Source organism: Nelumbo nucifera, chromosome 2 (genome assembly GCF_055504915.1).
Source record: "Nelumbo nucifera cultivar China Antique chromosome 2, China Antique-T2T, whole genome shotgun sequence".
NCBI lineage: Eukaryota > Viridiplantae > Streptophyta > Magnoliopsida > Proteales > Nelumbonaceae > Nelumbo > Nelumbo nucifera.
The window spans coordinates 41559850-41580208 of NC_142650.1; the positions used below are offsets into that span (position 1 = coordinate 41559850).

Here is a 20359-nt window from a genome sequence, read left to right on the forward strand (position 1 = left end):
CTGAACCAAGCAAATTATGAGAATAAGCCATTCCATTCTAAAAGATATTGCTTCCGTTTCTGATTCGGATTCCGGTTCCCATTCGAATTGCAAACCAAAAGGATCCTTATATTTTAGCTAACTGCATGCATGCGTGATGCGGCTACGTACGCTGCTCCGCTCCATTTAAAAGTTTGCTGCCGACGAGAGTGAAAAAAGCTGATCGCTGGCTTAGTACAATTGCGTGATTGAGACAAGAAACAACACGATACTCACTTTTCTGTTGGAACTTGGAAGAATGGCCATAGGCCCTCATTTTCTAATCCTTAAAATCCATATGTTAATGTTGATGAAGAAATCTTTGTGTTGCACTGTTACGCACATAACCAATTTTTTCCTTGTATTATTTGGCATCTGTTTTCCCTATAAAAAATATTTTTTGGCTGATTTTTCCTCAAATATCTTTGCATAGAGATATTATTATTATTAAAATACTAACCAGCAGTTTTTATTGGGTCAATGGTAGATCATTTGGCCCAGCATAAAGTGAGACGTTCCTTGATTAGTGAGACATTTGTCTCAATCAGGAGGAGCCTTGACCTAATCAATCAAAAAGTTCTTTTATTAAATGCGTAAGAAAACATTAGGGACTGAACCTGATATATAAAGGATTTTATACACAGCTTACATTCTAAGCATGAAAACATGCTATATGCAAAAAGAGTCTAAAAAGGTCAAAAGCTCAATTGAGATTTTCTAGTCCCTCGTTGCACTTTGCTTAAAGGGTTTGTGTCTCGGGTCGATTTCTCTGTTTGTTTTGTAGGTTGGATTGCAGCAAGATTCATTGATAATTGGTCACGGGTACGAGACTGTTCATCATTTTCTTTAAGCTTTGGAAACAACTGCTTGGCAGCACTACCAGAGCTGTCCAAAAGAATGCCTACAGCTGGTGTCTCTGGAAAACAATACCAATGGCCGTAAGTTATCCTCTTTGGGGAAAATCAAAAGCCAGATTAGTATTAATACATGTTTTGTTCTTTCTCAAACATAAAAAATGTAAAAAAAAAAAAAAAAACTCCAAGTAGATGAGGATTTAACATTAATTATCAACCCTTTTATGTATGGAAATAGAATTGAGAATACTTGGTCATTCTTATGAAGAAAAAGAAGGACAAATTAATGAAACTACATATAAAAGTTTAGATTAGTTGTAGTTGTAGGATGATCAGTTTGTTATTCAAATAAAACTACATATAAAAGTTACATACTGTATTCTCTGTAAATCTGCATTTTCTTAAAGTGTTTGGAAGACTATCACTATTCACTAAGGTGCCTTCCTTCACGTTCTGACTTCTGCTGAGTTGGGTACTGGATTTAATTCAACGATCGATCATTCACCCAACCCTGCACATGCTAATGCCTGAACAACTTTCAACGTTCGAACTGACCGACTCTCTGCATGCGGCCATGCGGGCTTGGGCCCCAAGTTACTTAATTGGCTTACGGAACTGATCAAAAATAATGTTTGGTTTCCATTTTATTAAATACTGTATTGACTATGTGTTTGATAAAAGAAAAAGCAATTCTAAAGAAAATTTACAGTAGCAGTACTAATAATAACATCATTATGGTAATTGAAAACGTAGAACATTGAGATTGAGGGTTTTATCATTTGTCCTCTAAATTTCTCTTTTCTTCTGTTCTGTCCTGTTCTTTCTTCACTTCCCTCTCTCTCTCTCTCCAAGCTAAAAAGCACCTCACGAGACCTCACTAGAAAGATCTTCCTCTTATTCTCTTCTCTCTCTTTCCAGTCGACATTGCAAAGCAGATGCAGATTCATTGAACCCCTGTGTTCTCGGCAAAACGATTGCAGGATATGAAAGGAATCGATCTCTTCTGTTCCTCTCCAGCTTCAACCGCCATATGTGCAAGCATGGATCAACGGTCCATGGTTCGTCATGGAGGTCGAGCCATCGATCGCCACAATCCTCATCTTATAGACGGAAGAAGAAGCACAAGCCTCCTTCCCTATTCATCTCAGACCCAGCCACCCTCGAAGCCTAAACCTTACCTTCATCAAAAGAGTAGGAAGAGTTCTGCTACGCCCACTGATCTCAACACCCCTCAGGGTTCCTCCAGATATCTCTTGAGTCATGACTCCTCCGCTTTCTTCGACGTCTTGTCGGATTTCGATCCGCCCAGGGAATTGGTTCTAGTCCAACGACCAAGCAAGACTCAGGCTGTAAACACTGATCAGCCTCCTGCTTTCAAACAATCTTCTTCAATTGGCTCTCATAACCAGGTTTATTACGTCCCCCCACCCCCATCTCTGTACCTCCATTGTTCTTCTTTGTTCGTTGTTGCCATTAATGATGACAATGCATGATTATGTTTATGAGGATGAGCTTAAAGAGATCTTGTGCAGGTTGTGGTTTTGAGGGTGTCATTGCACTGCAAGGGCTGTGAAGGGAAAGTGAGAAAACACATCTCCAAAATGGAAGGTAAATTAACAAAACATTTGATTACAGAAAGAACGATTCCTAAGATGCTCTTCTTTTCTCAACTTTGTCTCAATGAAATATGAAAAACCCCTGAAATCTGAATCTCCTGCTCTGTTGAGAACGAGACCTCCAAGCCAAGGCTGCTATCTCTCTCTCTCTCTCTCTCTCTCTCTCTGTTTTAATTAGATTGCTGACAATATTGATGTGCTGGTGTTGTTGGATTTTGCCAATGTGAGCAGGGGTGACATCATTCAACATAGATTTCGCGGCGAAGAAGGTGACTGTGGTCGGGGATGTGACGCCGTTGGGAGTGCTCGCCAGTGTCTCGAGGGTGAAGAAGGCACAACTGTGGCCGTCGTCTTCGTCGCTTGGCCCGAGTTATTGTGAAAAACAGAGGAGGGAAAGCTGAGAATATGAAAGTTACATTGGAGACCGTGTGTCTTTGAAATCAAAGGATCATTATTTCTTTAATCTGCTACAATCTGGTTGTAATCTAATATTGTCGTTGTCGTGGTCGTGGTATCCGGAGCCAAATTCTTGTCGCTGAAAAGAGATCTAAGAGTAGTGAGCGGAAGAAGAGTGGGAAAAGAAGATAGTGAGTTCTCTCATGCTCTGTTCTCATGATTTCTTTTTTCTTGGAAGAAAGAAACAATTATGTCTTTTGGGTTTTCTAAACTGTCTATGTTGTCCTATTTCCATGCAATTTTTTTTCTTACTCTGCTGATCCAATTAATACAAGAGATGAGAACATTTTGATTTTTCTGCCTGGTAATAGCAATTAAACTGCAGAACCTATTAATTTTGCTGAACAGTATCCTTGGTCCCAAATGCACTTCTTCCATTGCAAACCATGCAAACACATTTCTGTTCCTGTTTTCCCTTCCCACAATTAATATGTTGGGAAACCTTAATTTATCTCTTGTCAGCCCCTGGGTATCAATTCATGTGGAACTTTGGAATCGGAGAAGATGGTCTTTTTCATTCTTTTTTATTCTTATACAAGATGAAACTCTAAAATGGACAAGAATGGATAAAAATACGTAGAATGAGAAAATATTGCTATGAACCAAACGTTTTTTTTTTCCTAAAAATGAATTCTTTTCATACTTACAAGTGTACTATGTTGCTCGTTTTCATTCTTCAACAAAAAAAAAAAAAATTGTGCTTGTATTCATGTGTTCGTACACCACCAGCCTAGGTCTCCAAAACTATTGGCATAGATGCTTACCGGTGGATGTCCAGCAATTAGGGCTATCAATTAGACTAGATTTGGTCCAATCCATATAAACCAAGTCCAATTCAGTCCAAATAAAATGCAAATGGACCGGATCAGGTCCAATCCAATCCAAAGTGAATGAATAAAAGTACTTTTGTAAAAGTACTTTCATAAAAGTGTTTTTATAAAAGTAATTTCGTAAAAGTGTTTTTCTAAAGTGCTTCATAAAAATGTTTTCATGTAAAAGTACTTTTATAAAATGCTTTCGTAAAAGTAATTTTCATAAAATTAATTTCATAAAAGTGCTTTTGTAAAAGTGCTTTCGTAAAAGTACTTTCATAAAAATATTTTTATAAAAGTACTTTCATAAAAGTGTTTATATGTCAGCTTTAGTTTTGATCAGTTTCAAATTAGACAAGGCTTTGGCCTCATAATCAGATTATTGGGAATTTGGTTTAGGTCTGATTCAGACAGATAAGAATATGGATCAATTTATTTTGGATTAGCCCAATCCAATAATTATAATTGATCGTCCAAATCCAATTTGATAAGGTTTGAATCGGATTGGTCCATTAACACTCTTACCAGTAGTCAATGTCTATCAAGATGAGTTTCCACGGTAATCCACTAGTAAACATCTATGGCAGCAATTTTGTAGGTAGGGTTTCCTCAAAGAATGAAAATGAACAAGACGGGGCATGATTATTTTTCATGCTACAAACCACCTCAATTTTTGTGCTATGGTCTGATTTTTCATTCTAAAAAAAATGTGGCCCATGGCATGAATTTTATAACCAAACACTCTAATGTTATTCATTCTTGCTCATTCTTGACATGAATGAGCAAGAATTAAAAGAATGAGGCCTAGGGTTGGGAGTAAATATATGGCAATTCAAAAAAAAATGGTTATTGGTGTACAAGGCATCCTTTACTTGTAAATTAATACATTGACTAGAGACGCCTTAATTTGGTTGTAATGAAGACTAGGAATAGGGTTGGTGATGCAATACAGAATGAGGCTAAGGGGGTGTTTTGGATGAAAAATTGGTAGGTGGGGGTTGATCCACACCACACCACAGTCCACAACTATTCTGAACTATGGATAGATTGTGTGGATCAGACAAGTCCACACCACACTTTTTGATTTCAATATGTAGACAACAATTGCATTTTTTAAATAATTAAAAATTATTATTTTAAATATTGAAAAAATAAAAATTAATATTTAAATATTATTTTATTGATAAAAATATTTAAATAATGAAAAAAGAATTGAGAAGAAGAACCATCAGACTTGTGCTATAATTAACATTAAAACTTATTATTTTTTGATAAAAATATTAATATTTAAAGATTATTAAAAGATTAAATAAAACGAGAGTAATTGGACTAATGTGTGTGTTACATTGGAACCTTTCCACAAACTATTCACACCATAATGTGGATCATCCACGAGAAAATATTATGAACGATAAATTAGGGTGTGGCCCATCCTGTCCACGCTATTTTGTAGAGAGGGCCCATTCACACATAGCAGAACATTATATCTTACTATATAAACAGGATCCAAACAGTCCCATCCACAATATTTACACTATTACCGAACACCACCTAATAAGTTCTATTCAAATTGTGACCACTATAAGATATATAAGAAGTGGAGATCAATGATACCACCGACCCAACTTAGTAAATATTTATTGGGATAATATCATCTTAAGATTTCTAGGTCGTGTTTATTAGTTAGTACGAACTTCTTATATATTACGATTAATTGATGGATTTTCTTACTTGTATTAGAGATTGAGTCAAAGTCAAGCAAAAAAAAAAGATAGAATGGTACTGAAGACTTTTTTAACAGCATGACATCAATCTTGTAATTTGAATTCGAATTTGATTGAAAGTTGAAAAAGCTTGAATTGAAAGAACCCGTGATCTGCAAACTGCAAAGGAAACTGTTACATATGATCAGTCGGATGTGTGTGTGGAAGACTGCATGCATGTGGTGATGAGTTGTCTAATAAGATTCGCATCCATGCGCGCGGGAAAAAAAGTCCTTTATTTTCGCATGTGTTTGGAAGGGGAAGCACAATGATGAACAACTTTTTTCTTTGTGATTCTGAGGTCTGCCCTTTCCTGTCTCCGCAGTGCACACGCAACTAATTAAAGGGAGGAGATATATGACATAACAAGTAAGGGTGTCAATGGATCGATTTTGGATTGGATTCCGTCTAATTCAAAATTAATTTGGACAGATTGGATGGATTAACAAGACATATTGAATTGAACTAATCTGGTTCAAAATATTTATTAGATTGGATTAGACTTGGTCCGTTCATAATAAATTTATATTGAATTGGGTTGGATTAAATTAAGATCTGGTCCATTAATATAAGATAAGAATATATGTGTCAATGGACTAGGTTTGGGTTAAAACCAATTTAAATCAAAATGAATTTAAACAGATTAAATGGCTTAGACATTAAATTGGACCAGTCCAAAATAATCCAAATATTCATTAAATCTGATCCATTTATAATGGACTCATATTCAGACCAAACCAATTGACACTCCTAACAACAAGGGCGCGCACGCTCTCTCTCTCTCTCTCTTTTAGGAGGATAAACAGATAATGTGAGAGACCCCATCTTCTCCTCTGCTCTTGTGATCAGAGATATCTCTTCTAGGGCCGGAGTTGCTGCTGTACCCACTTATAATCAACCATATATGCGGCATAGAGAAGTACTACGTAAACAGTTGTTAAACCCTGGCCAATTGATTATTACTTTATTAGACCAACCGTACTGATCAGTAATATCAAGGATATGATCCATCTTATAGGCCCATATGCTTGAATAATTGAATTAGTCGTTTGTGGCTCAGAGTACAATTAAGAAAAGTACTTCCAATCTACTAAATATTAATGAGGGAGAAATTCCCCCTTTCTCTAAGGCTCAAGATTTAGCTCCTTCCGTGGACTGTGTCAGGCCACTTTTGGGAGAAATTTACCCAGGTGTCCACTTTTGGGACTGTGTCAGGCCTATGCACATTCATTAATTAATTTAGTTCTACACAAACGCAGAAGAAGTTCAACGCTCTGATTGAGCATTAGCAAAGGAACATATATGATACCACGAGGGACGATTGACTTGAACAATTATTTGTGTTTCTGATGCATGAGTAGGTACTGGTTCATTTTGGTTTTGGTTACCACTTACCACGTTCAAAATAAAGTCATACTTTGTGACGATATAAAGTTGAAGTCTTTAAGTGATGAACAACAACTCCAATGTAGTTCGATTAACGCTTCAAAACCTAAACCAATATCTCATTTCCAGAACCAGAGCCCTCTCCTCTCCTTTGCTCCTGCAGTCCCCATTGGTTCTCAACATTCCACAATCACCTTGTGATCATGGGGAAGACCAGCTACACCTGCATTCTTAACTTGATCATCTTTCTCTTCATTAGCAATGAATCAGCCTCATCAGCTCGCATCCTAGGCGATCAATCACAATACCCACACCCGCGTGTCACCCCTCACCCAATCATCTTCTTTATGGACGATGTGCTTCGTGACACCCGTCCATCGTCCATCCCGGCGACCACAAACCAGCAGAGTCCATTTCCTGCAGAGCCTGTTGATCTGTTCCCTCCAACTGAAGGAATGTCCCCACCTGAACTGCCACCGACGGTGACGGGGCCCTCCACTCAAACCCTTGACATTTCTAGCGTGCGGCTACCGTTCCCGGCCATGGCAACGCTTCAAGGATTGGAGTTTGGGACCGTAATAACCATCAACAAGGAATTGAGAGGAGATGAAGCTAAAGGGTCGCGGCTAATCGGAAAGGCGCAAGGGATGTATGTGGGAAGTTGGGAGGATGGAAGCAACCACATGGTGGCAATGACGGTCAGATTTGCTAATGGAGGATTCAAGGATAGCTTGAACTTGTTTGGGGTGGATCGGAGTGATGTCGCAGCTGATGAGTCCCACATTGCTGTTATTGGAGGAACTGGCAAGTACAGTGGTGCAAATGGGTATGCAACTGTCAAGGACGTGACCCCAGACTCTGCCTCTGATCAGTATGCCGCCCACGAACCTCCTCCTGCTGGCAAAAACCTTCTTAAATTCACCGTATACCTCATCAGTTATTAGCGATATCGATGGTGGGGCATTCATAAATATTTAATAAAAACACTGCCTCTCTCTCTCTCTCTCTTTCTGGTTGAAGTTAAGCAGCAGGACTCAAAAATGTATCCTCTCTCCCCCTTCTGTGTTTTTTGTGTACTGGGCGTTGTGACAAGATGATTCATAATATGTATGTTTGTGGAATTAATGCTAATCAGTTTTTAACCTCTCTATCAGTTGGCACCTTGACCTTAAACAGGGCCCAAGATTTAAAAGTACACAACTACTTATCCAGATTGAGCCTGAACTGAAGCCTGATGTCGTACACGTTTTCGGAACAAGCTAATTTTATCTTCTCACCAGTGGCTTTGTTTATCAAATTTTGGCATGTGCCCGAATAATTTGGGGTGGCACTGCGATTTTCGGATTTTATATTTCTGTCGTTTTTGGTCATAAATATTCATTTGATTAATTAAAACAGCTCAGAAGATGGATGCTGGTAAATAATGGCATCCGGATTTGTTATTAGCATAATTACGATCCCATAAGGCCTGGATGATGGTGGATGATGGAGATCATAATTCACAGATGGCGTGGTAATTTGTAACATTATAGATGGGATCTCTTAAAACAAAATTCTATGCACACACCATTAGGCCATGTTTGGTTTGAAGGAAAATGTAGGGAAAGGTAGGGAAATTTTTATAAACTTTGTATTGGTTTCCTTGTCTTTCCCTTCCTTTCCCTACCTTTTCCTTCAAATCAAACATAACCTTAGGGGTGCGTTTGTTTTTTGGATTTTGAGAGGGAAAGTTAGTCTGAGATTTTGGTTTCTATTGACTAAGAATCCTACGTTCTTTTTTCAAATTAATGTGGGGATCAGCGAAAATTTATTTTCCTGGTACCCATTTCCTAAGTGGTCAAATAACTTTCTCATTTTGGGAAAAGTTTCTAACACTTGAATTGGACAAAATGCCCTCTTTTAATAATATATTTTTATGGTTAAAATTGTCATTTCCTTTTTTACTTGAGAAATAAAAGAACATGGGTAAATACACTTACCTGGATAAGTATTTCCTAAGAAAAACTTGCCCAAGTAAATATATTTACCCAGATAAGTAACTTACGGAAAAACGAACGAGGCCTTAAAGTAGTACTATTGGCAACTAATCCCACACACATAGGAATTATCTCTCAAACTCCTAATCTTTTTTATAACTTACTACATGATCTTATTATATATTTACATTAATTCCACTTGAATAAATATAATGTGTCTCGGATACCAATTAAGTAAGAAAAAGTGTTTCTATACAAAATAACCCACAGGACCATTTGGAGAGAGACCCATAATTAGATTTGTTCATGGGCCGGGTAGCCCGATGGCCTATCTCGACCCGAACTGTTATTTTTTAGGCTTGTACAAAATTTCAGGCCTGTAGGCTCAAGCTCGGTCTTTAAATATCAGGCCCGGTCATTTTTTGGGCTGGGCTTGGGCTTTCTCAAATAAGCCCGGCTCGAACCCAAGCCCGACCGAATACTATTATATATAATAAAAAAGCATTTATGTTATATATAATAAACTAGCAGGGACCTGCACAATGTACGAGATTTATTAAGCAAAAGATAAATAATAGAAAGGGTCATTTACTAAAATACCCTTATAGTTTTATGGATTTACTAAATTCTACCATATAATTAGCATTTTTACTAAAACGCCACTTATAATTTGCAACAGATTTAATCAATCTTCCATTAGATGATAGTGGAAAATAATAGTGTTGAACCTAATGTTCATTTAAATAAATTTAATCAAAAGAAAATAGAAATAAAAATACCATCATTGCCCTTAATAAGACACGGGCAACCACTCTATTGGCTATATTTGGCCAATTTTGTTTTTTGTATAAAAAAGTGTTAAGAGTATTTTTGGAATAAAAAACCATGGGCCTAATGGCAAAACAAACACTCTTTAATGAAAGGTTGATTAAGTAAATAAGTTGTAAATATATGGGATGTTTTAGTAAAATGAAAACTATAAGGTAGGTTTAAGTAAATATGTAAAACTATAAGGTGTGTTCCAGTAAATGACCATAATAGAAACACATAAGAGCATACAATTGTTTTATAAATTCAACTTTTTAAATAATTAATAATTATTCACATTTTATATACTACTTTTAATAATTTTTTTATAATACAAAAATAATAATAATTAATTTCATTTAGGTTTATTCATCAAACTTACGAAACCACCAACTTGATCAAGTTGACCCGAGTTGATTGGTTTGCTAGTATTTTAGGTCGGCTTTGGTTAAAAAGTTTCCCAATTCGACCAAGTTGGATCAGTTTCACTTTGCCCATTTGTAAACTGACCAAAATCGAACAACCTAACCATAGATATATATTAATATTTTATATTTTAAATATAATTTTTAATATGAAAAAGTCAAAAATTTCCCATACTTCTTAGTCTAAAATGTTTTATTTCATAAATCTAATTTTTAAATTTATTTTTTAAAAATTGCACTATAATTTTTAAAATTTTATTTTATTTTTAAGTTTAAATCTTTTGAATTGATTGACCTTTTGTGAAAAACGACTCAAACCAATACAACTTGAGTAGGTCAATTTTCACAAAAGGTTAATCGGTTTCAACTGACCAACTCCCCAACCTGACCAGGTTAATTTGGTTGGCCAAATAGCCTATGGTCGGACTGAACCAACTCATGAACACTCATAATTTTAGCTAAATCAATAGTCTTATCTCCGATAAATAACAATAGTTTAATATCCAATAATTATTGAAAATTTATAGCAAAAATACATAATTATTGATAATGAAAAAATACAATAATTACAAAAAATACAATAAGTACTAAAAATATATTAACTTAGTCAATAAATAGTATAATCTCAAATAATAATTTAATCTCTAATAAATATTAATTAATCTATAAGTTATAACAAAAATACAATAAGTACAATAAATTAAATTTTAAAAAATGAATAATAGTAGTTTAATCTCCAATAATTATTGAAAGTTTTATGTTAAATAACAAAATAAAATAAATTTATATATAATCATTGAAAATAAATTTATCACAAAAAACAATAAATAATTACTGAAATACAATAAAATTTAATTTTAGTATATATAATTATATAATAAGTACAGATTAAGAGTTTAAAATTATTATTAATAAATATTATTTTTTTTTAAATTTATTTTTTCGAATTATTACTTGATATAAGTGAAATTAGTTATTTACAATATTATGTAAAAATATTAAATTATTATTAATTTAAATATTATGTCATAATTATTTTTCTACTTTGAAGAAATTTTTTAAATTTATTACATAATTCTATTTACTTTAACTATTTAAAATATAGTTATTATTAAATGTGTAAAAATATAAAATTATTTTTTGTTATTTAATAAATATTTTAAAGTTATTTTATAATTTTATTAGAATATTTAAATAATTCTTCAATTTTTTAATCCAAACTTTCTTTAGATAGATGTAGATAAAAAGTAGGGGAGAGGATAAATAGGAATTAGAGATAATTTAGGAGAGAAACTCTCTACTAAATTAGAGATAATTTTGGAGATAAATAGGAATTAGAGATAATTTATCAGATAAATAGGAATTAAAGATAACTTTGGAGAAAGTAGGGAGGTAGTTTAGGAGAAATTTAATTAGTGTTAAATTTAAAAAAATAAATATAATTACTGTTAATGTTGTTAATTACTGATAACGGGTTTTCGGGTTGGACTTCTAATTAGTCCGATGTCGTTTCTTACTGTTAAATATAGTAATTAATTATTGTTAATTACTGTTAAATAATTCTGTTTTTTAATAAATATTGTTAATTATTTAGAAATATCGTAATTATTAAATATACTGTTAATTAATAAATACATTCCTGTTAATAAATCCTGTTAAATGTAATTTATTACAATTTAAAAATAATTATTGTTAACTAATAATTACATTATTTTTATTGTATTTATAGTAATTTATTAAAATACTATAATTATCAAAATACTATTACTTACATTTTAAAATACTGTAATTATAATTACTGTTAATTACAATTTAATTACTGTTATTTATTGTTAATTACTGTTTAATTATTATTTCATTAACTAAATAATAATAATAATAATAATATTATTATTATTATAATATAATGAAATAAATTATAATCTGCCTTTTTAAGACACTCATATACTCTACGGGTCCACATAAATTGACCCTTATATGTCAAACCCATAAAATTATACATGTCATTAAATTTAATTTGAACTGTTTATTGCTTTAACTTAACCATATTTATTATTATTAACAATTTATTTTAATATTTAATTTTAATTTTGTTATTGGGTAATAATATTAACTAAATTTTTAATTATTTACTTAAAATATTACTTAAAATTTTTAATTAAGGCTTTTAGGCTACAGCCCCACCATTCAGACACGTGGCTTTTTCAAATTTAGACACATGGCATTTTTTTTTAGAAGATGTTAAAGTCCATAGCCCCCTACCGCCATTCAAACAAGTGGCCTTCTCATTTTTTAGAAAGCTAGACATGCAACAATTTTTGAGAAATTCCTACTAAAGCCCACAACCCACTACCCCATACTACAACCCCCCACCATTTAGACACATGGCCTTCTCATTTTTCTGGAAAGTTAGACACATGGCATTTTCCGAGAAGTTGCTGGTAAAGCCCACAACCCACTACCACCATTTTCAATTCATTCCTAAAAAATACTAAAAATGTAAATGTGATTATCCACAACCACTTCTGCTTACATTCTATCAATCTCAGTTAATCATTAACCCTCTACATATCAAGACAAAAGAAAACTATCCATATTCTAATAATTATTAAAAAGCTATTTTTTGAAATAAATCTTTCTTAAAATTTTAATAATTATTTAAAATATTAATAATATAAATTTAACATTATTGATTCCATAATGTAAATTTAGCATTATTGATTCTCCGTATACTTAATACGGGGCCATTCACTAGTTAGTTTGTTATTTTATTAAATTATTATTAAATTAATATAAAATTACACTGAAAACAAGACATTTTGTGTATAGATTGGGCTCAGGTTCAAGATCTAAGCCCACTGATCAAACCAGATTCGGGCTCAGACCTACACATTTTATTGATAAAGAGGCAAAACCCAGCCCGATCCTGGCCTGGCCTGGCCCGGCCGATGAACAGTTCTACCCACAATAAAATACATTATGCCAGCGTTTCAAGTCATCGCATCATAGGGGGCCGCATGCATATTCAAAATAATTCCGATTTGCTCCTCAAACAAAACCATCTTCATCCTGTCAGTCACTTTCTGCCATAGATTAAGAATATCTTCTCATAAATAAAAATATGATGTGAAGAAGTGTGAGGACCATCCCCTCTCGCATGCTGACACTGTGGCATGAAATGCTTTCTCAAAATATCGAAATCATCAGGGGTAAATCTGATCAAAGACTCTACATTGTTTTTATCTCTTAAGGGGACAAAGCAATACAAATGAATTTATACAGATGCAAAATTATGACAGTGCAAATGAATGATGCCCCAAAGACTATCACAGGGAATAGAAATCTGCTACCAATGAAACGGTATCGACATTATCTCAACCGACCACTGCAGCTGTACATTAGGAAATCTGTTGTGAGCGTCTATTGGTAGCAGATGCGGTGCCTCAAAGTCCTAGACTCCCAGGTAAATTTTGATGAAAATTGAAAAGGCAGCTGATTGGTTATAAGTTTTTCCCCTATCATGTCTTTTTAATAAAAAAACTATAGAAAAAAATGAGCAGCATTAAATATAAAATACAATTCATCAACAAAAAAGAAAATCAAAATAATAGCATCTCCTTCTGGCTTCTACCACACCTCGCCCTTTTCTCTGTTGATAAAACCCAACCAACACTTGGATTCCAACCACACCTCGCCCTTATTTGGTAATTGGAACCCAACTACCCAGTCCACGTCTGCTCCACTTAATCTACTTACAGACAAATAGCAAATAGGGTTTTGGTTTACAACCAAACACGGATGATTTGAGAAGAAACCAAATTTACTGAACAACTACTACATCTTATCAGCTCCACTGTCGACTACAACCATCTCTTACCACTATATATCACTCCTCAGCTTCCTTCCCCAAACCAACGAAAATCACTTGGACTCGCAGCATCTCCTCTCAAACCACAACTCCCCCAATGGCTAAACATCTCTCACTTGCTTCTGCAACACTTAAGACAACGATCTACGTCCTCTTGATAACCATCACCGTCGGATGTGCCAACTCAGCTAGGACCCTCATGGAGGAGGACGCAGCACCACCGGCTCCTGCGACTGCACCAGAGGCATCGAGTCCTGTGACAGCACTTGTTCCTGATGCGGTACCTCCTGCAGTAACACCGGTCCCTGACGTGGCACCGGAGGCGGCTCCGGCGATCACGCAACCAAGTAATGGAGCAGCTGGGGTAGGAGTTACCACTAGTAGTGTCACCGCAACACACCCTGACGCAAACCCCCCATTGTCCTTCTTCATGCACGATATCCTAGGCGGGACAACACCGTCGGCGAAGGTGGTGACCGGGATCGTTGCCACCTCCGGTATGAACGGTATCCCTTTCTCCAGACCGAATAGTGGTGTCTTCCCCGTGAACGGAGGAGTTCCACTCTTTAACGGTAACAACGGCATTGTCAACAACAATAACGTTCCATTCCTTGCTGGCCTTGGCGGCACAACCACCAGCAGCACCGTTATTCAGAACAACGGTAACAACAATGTGGTCAATGGCGGCAACAATCTTCCTTTTGTCGCTGCCGGCCAGCTACCAGCCGGAGCCACTCTTCAGAAGCTCATGTTCGGGACAATCACCGTGATCGACGATGAACTAACTGAAGGACATGAGATGGGGTCTTCCGTGGTAGGGAAGGCGCAAGGGTTCTACTTGGCCAGCTCGTTAGGTGGGAGCAGCCAGACAATGGCACTCACGGCACTGTTCCATGGTGGTGGTCATGAGGATGACAGCATTAGCTTCTTCGGTGTCCACCGAACAGCAGCCCCAGAGTCTCAGATTGCTATAGTTGGAGGCACCGGAAAATATGAGAATGCAAAAGGATACGCCACGATTCAGACCCTTCATCTGTCCGATCAACACACGACCGATGGCGTCGAAACCGTGCTTCAGTTCAGCGTCTACCTCGCTCACTAGTGTGTTTGCTCCTTCGCGTGCTTGAATTGGTTCGTTAATCTTCACTGGGTTACGTCGTGTTGGACGGAAGAATAGGTCTCTACTACTTAGTCCATGTTATCTTGTAGCTCCAATGATGGAATGAGAACTATTATGTTGTACTTGTACACTTTAGCTCTCTCTCTCTCTCCGCCCCAAGTTATATTGGGGAAATCAGTTCTTTGAAATACATCTGCTTCCCGGCTATCAATATGCTGCCAATAGAAAAGGGCAAACAAACAACTCGGGACATTTTAATGCATCTGCTTAATGGGCTATCGGGGCCGGGCGAGCTACCCCAAGATTCGTCGGGCCTTTCCTTCCAAAGTTAGAGAGAGAGAGAGAGAGAGAGAGAGAGAGAGGAGAGAGAAGAAGAAGGCAACCTTCTTCCTTAATGTTAAGTAGAGCATTTCTAAAGGATAAGTCGATAAACATTGTAGAGTTTGTGCCACTACAAGGAATCTTCCCTACTTGAATAGCTAAAAATTTTGTTATCATTAGTACTAGATAAGATAAACAAAGCATCAAAATTTAGGGGTTTTAATCGTTCAACCCACCTCATAAACCTTATTATAATTTGTAGAGTTGGAACAGTAAGTAACAAGTGAGGAAATGAAACAAAATTAAGAGGGTAGTGAATGATATGTGAAGGTGTTGTAAATAAAACCCAAAAAATTATTAAAAGCCCATGAGATGGAGTAAACAACTGAACTTTTGTTAGTGTTAGCAGTATTGCCCATATCTTTAGTTTGCTTGATTAGTAGGCCATTAATCAGTAGGTAAAATCAATTATGTACAAGAACTTAAAAGGAAGCAATTGAAAGAGGGAGCTTAATTAGTTTCATTCATAAAAACAGAACAATCCACATATTAATTATGTATTTTTGCCAGCAAACCAGGATGTAATAATCTACTCTTGGTCACTCCAGATATAGAGAGAAGATCTCAACATATTTGATAATTAATTAGCTAGTCGTTTAACACTTGAAGTTGACACCCCTTAATATGTGAGATAGACGGTAACCTCCAGCAAAGTTTCTTCTCCATCGGTTGTTTGCTGGTTGGCATTGATAATAGTCTTCAGCGTTGCGTATCCTTTGGCATTTACGTACATTGCAGTGAATGCTATGGTCTGGCTACTGCCGTCCTCCGAGCTGGTCACATAGAACCCTTGTAACTTTCCAACCATGCCAGACCCAAGTTCATGTCCTTCGGTCAGCTCGTCGTCGATCACTGTCATCGTCCCGAACATAAGTTTCTGGATGGTTGGGGTTGATGCCTTTATATAGGCATTGTTTGGCGTGGGCTTCACGCACCGCATCCGAGATTTTCGGGAGATCGCCTAACTGGTCCAAGATTCCCAGAGGTAACCGCCACGCACGTTGGCCATCATCCAGAACACTCGTTATGTGGATCAACGTCCGAGAAACTTAGGAGTGTCGGGATATGCATACTAAATTTGTTGGCGAGCACAACTCGCAGGTCGCCTCATGGACCTTAGTCAGGTTGGCAAGCCCTCGAGGGAGGTCGCTCCTCGCGTCGAGGTCACATCGTCCAGTGACGAGGTGCTATAGGTCGGCCCTAGACGAGGTGCTCCTATGTTACGGTCTGACACAGGCTTAGCCTTGCCTACGCTTGGCAAGCTTACGTTAAGAGACATCACCATCATTTTCGCCTGTAAGGTTTTTGGGAGAATTGATGTTATCTTTAGGCAAGCCACTAAAAGCTTAACTTACTCTTTGAGGAGGGGTGATTAACCTCATTGGGTGCCTAACTTTGGCACTCCTAGACCATCACCCTTGTGGGATGGCCCTAGTTAATGGCTAGCATGGCTACTAGGGTTCCTCATGAGCGCACACAAGCTCATGGGGACAATGCATGGACCGGCACTGCGCTGCCAACACTCAAGGGAGGCTTGGCATGCGGGCCTGAGTCAAGTATGACCCTTCACCACGCCAGCCCCTTGCCTAAGATGAATGAGCTATCTCGTTGCCCCTAGCGCACGGGTGTGTTTCGGCCCAAGCGGTTGCCTCTCAACATGGCACACAGGTGCCCACATCATCGACATATAGGAGACCCATCACATCGGTTCCCAATCAGCTCTCATCGGCGCCTAGTCGCCTCACATCATGGCCTTCCCCCTTTAGCACATAAGAGGTGCCTCCCATGGACCGGCTAGAGCCAGCCAAGTGTCCCGGCCATGCAACTTGAGGTCATGATCCAGTGCTACTGACCTTGGTGGAGCCACCTCATCGGGCAACTCCTAGCCTCCAAGCACACAAAGGCTTGTCTTGGCCTGCCTTGGCCTGGACGTCGCACGGGTTCCTTTCACTGTAGAACTACCCCCGTGACAGTTGGTATCAGAGCAAGCTAGCCAATTGCTGCTGCAGTTGGCATCACAACATATTAGCACAGAGCCAGTTGAAGCAATCATCACGACAAGCAGCACATCGTGGGGTGCGGTCCCTAGGCACTTCCACTCGGGTTCAAGCAAGATTTCACATCAGGCCTGGTAAGAGGCCATTCATCATGTCCCGATTCCAATGACCCCAAAACAACGCCCTTATGGGGGCAGGCACATTGGTTGTTGTGTTCATGTGGGGTCAGACGCGTGAGCCTTTTCGTGGAAGGCATACTGTGGCGGTTTGAGTGGGGGAGTGTCATGCTTCCTCACAAACATCAGTTGTTGTTCATTTTAGTGAGTTGTGGGTGGTGCGCCTACATCTTGGTTTCATGACAAATGAGGCATTGTTCCGTAGCTTTGTCTGAGGCACTACTGAGGCGTGGACAACAATCCGAAATTGGTTGGCGTTGACGGTTGGTCAAGGAATATCACTAAGGTGATAGTTTTGCATCATGGGTCCTCGGTTGAAGCCGCAATATTGGAATGATAGGAATGTGGGTATACTAGTCGTTGGAGCATGGCGGATTTATACCGGCAATGCATCAAAGGACATGCTCAGTTCATCAACAAGCGAAACATTTGCAGCAACAACATACATCACAAGGCGAGTGCATGTTCGACAACATCATGGGTAAAAGTTGCCACTACTCGCACACAAAGCGGTCAGATCTCCTTGAGGCAGCAGCACATTGGGGCCCCTCGGAGCAAAGATGTAGCCCGAACCGGCGAGGTGAAGTGTAGTTTTGAGGGTCAACAGAGCATAAGCCATGGCTATGTTTGAGTAACCCGAACACAGTGAGGTGAAATTTGCAAGCCAGCATGGTGAAAGGGTACACCCAAGACACACGCCAACAGCAGGAGTAGACCAATCACATCGTGTTCGGTAGCACCACCGAAAAGCTACCAAGAAGACGGTCGAGCCTTGAGGTCAAGATGATACATGGGGCAGACCTCCGCGAAGCACACACATCCAATTTCTTTGAGGGCCCTTCTCACACATTTCAACGGCATAGCCATTGCGCGGTTTGAGTAACCTCAACACAAGGGGTGAAGTCCAGGCAGGCCGGCATGGTGAAATGGTTCCGTCCCCATAAATGGACACCAATATAGGCGAGACCCGGGTTGGCCAAGCGAGCCCAGGAACTGGCAAACAAGTGGATGGCGCGGGACACAGACGCCCATTCACGAGAAGAGCCACTGTCGAGGACGAAAATGGAATGAGTGGGGGAGCCTGTTACGGTCTGAAACAGGCTTAGCCTTGCCTACGCTTGGCAGGCTTACGTTAAGGGACATCACCGTCATTTTCGCCTGTAAGATTTTTGGGAGAATTGATGTTATCTTTAGGCTGACCACCAAAATCTTAATGTACTCTATGAGGAGGTGTGGTCGACCTCCTTGGGTGCCTAACCTTGGCACTCCTAGACCATCATCCCTTGCGTGGCAGCCCTGGTTAATGGCTAGCATGGCTACTAGGTTCCTCATGGGCCCACACATGCTCATGGGGACAGTGCATGGACTGACACTGCACTGCCGACACTCAAGGGAGGCTTGACATGTGGGCCTGACTCAAGTATGACTCTTCACCACGCCAGCCCCTTGCCTAAGCTGAATAAGCTATCCCGTTGCCCCTAGCGCACGGGTGTGTTCCGGCCCAAGCGGTTGCATCTCAACATGGCACTCAGGTGCCCACATCATCGGCATACATGAGACCCATCACATCGGTTCCCAGTCAGCTCTCATCGGCGCCTAGTCACCTCACATTAGGGCCTTCCCCTTTTAGCACGTACGAGGCGCCTCCCATGGACCGACCAGAGCCAGCCGAGTGTCCCGGCCATGCGACTTGAGGTCATGATCCAGTGCTATTGACCTTGGTGGAGCCACCTCATCGGGCAACTCCTAGCCTCCAAGCACACAAAGGCTTGTCCTGGCCTGCCTTGGCCTAGATGCCGCACGGGTTCCTTCTGCTATAGAACTATCCCCGTGACGCCTAGCCGGCCTAAGTTGTGGTTGAAGTTGCTAGGTTGGCAATAAAGGCAGGTTGCCAGGTCGGGGCGAAGACGAACTATGATCTGGGACTCCAAATCATCGCCTAGGTGGCATCTGAGTGTCGTCCAGTTGTTTTGGGATGCCATGTGTCACAATGTCATTGGAGAGCTAAATCCACCCTCATCATGCATGAAGAAGGATAATGGGTGGTGGGGATCCGTATTAGCGATGGTGGCACTTGTTGTAGTTGCAGCCGCCGCTGCACCTGGTGGTGTTGCCGCGGGTGGTGTTTCAACAGGAATGGCTGCCGGAGCAGGGGGTTGCTCGTCGAGGATTCGAGTCGAGGTAGCGCATGTCACCGTGAGGGCTACAAGAAGTAAGTAGGCAGCGGCTTAGAGTGTGCTGCAAATGAGAATCAGCGAGGGTGCTTCAGTATGTTATGCCTATATATAGCGATTAGTGGCGAAAATGAATGAAAAGAACTTAGGCTATGTTTAGTTTGAAAGAAAAGGTTGGGAAGGGAAGGAAAAGACAGGGAAATTGGAGTTGGTGGCTTGGTGCTTGGGATTTCTGTAGTGTGTTAGTTTGAAACGTAAACGACTAATTAATGACCCAATAGAGACACTAGTCAGAACCTACGAGTTGTTCGCCAGTTTACATGGATATTTTAACAAGACAAGACAAATAATTTCATTCAGAGTGACATGTTTTTTCCCCTGATGTTTTTGATAGATACCAAAACACCTCCACTAATTAAATTGATACACTTGAGAAAAATGAGAAAATTATGAACACGCTAGTGTTTGGGAGAAAAATCACATCAACTGGTGGTGTTTGGTTTAAAACACTGGTGGTATGTTCAAATTTC

The 20359-nt window shown here is 38.8% G+C and overlaps 2 protein-coding genes and 2 pseudogenes across 2 annotated transcripts; 3 read left to right on the forward strand and 1 right to left on the reverse strand.

Moving 5' to 3' along the window:
- The first annotated feature begins 1714 nt into the window (after positions 1-1714).
- LOC104599258 (protein SODIUM POTASSIUM ROOT DEFECTIVE 2-like) lies at positions 1715-3242 on the forward strand. Its single transcript, XM_010261726.3, has 3 exons — positions 1715-2281; positions 2405-2480; positions 2720-3242. Exons 1-3 carry the CDS (start codon positions 1856-1858, stop codon positions 2887-2889), a joined length of 672 nt encoding a protein of 223 aa, XP_010260028.1. The 5' UTR covers positions 1715-1855; the 3' UTR covers positions 2890-3242.
- Positions 3243-7108: 3866 nt separating this feature from the next.
- On the forward strand, positions 7109-7849 carry LOC104599259 (dirigent protein 25-like). The gene has a single exon (XM_010261727.2). The coding sequence runs from the start codon at positions 7109-7111 to the stop codon at positions 7847-7849; it is 741 nt and encodes a 246-aa protein (XP_010260029.1).
- Positions 7850-13787: 5938 nt separating this feature from the next.
- LOC104599260 (dirigent protein 9 pseudogene) lies at positions 13788-15229 on the forward strand (annotated as a pseudogene).
- Positions 15230-16101: 872 nt separating this feature from the next.
- Positions 16102-16341, reverse strand: LOC109114827 (dirigent protein 10 pseudogene; annotated as a pseudogene).
- Between the last annotated feature and the right edge of the window lie 4018 nt (positions 16342-20359).

Excerpts from the sequence above, each read along its gene's own strand:
- LOC104599258 (XM_010261726.3), top strand. The coding sequence starts at position 1,856 with ATGAAAGGAATCGATCTCTTCTGTTCCTCTCCAGCTTCAACCGCCATA. Across the intron at positions 2,282-2,404 it reads CAATTGGCTCTCATAACCAG|GTTGTGGTTTTGAGGGTGTC; the intron begins GTTTATTACGTC and ends GATCTTGTGCAG. Across the intron at positions 2,481-2,719 it reads ACACATCTCCAAAATGGAAG|GGGTGACATCATTCAACATA; the intron begins GTAAATTAACAA and ends CAATGTGAGCAG.
- LOC104599259 (XM_010261727.2), top strand. The coding sequence starts at position 7,109 with ATGGGGAAGACCAGCTACACCTGCATTCTTAACTTGATCATCTTTCTC.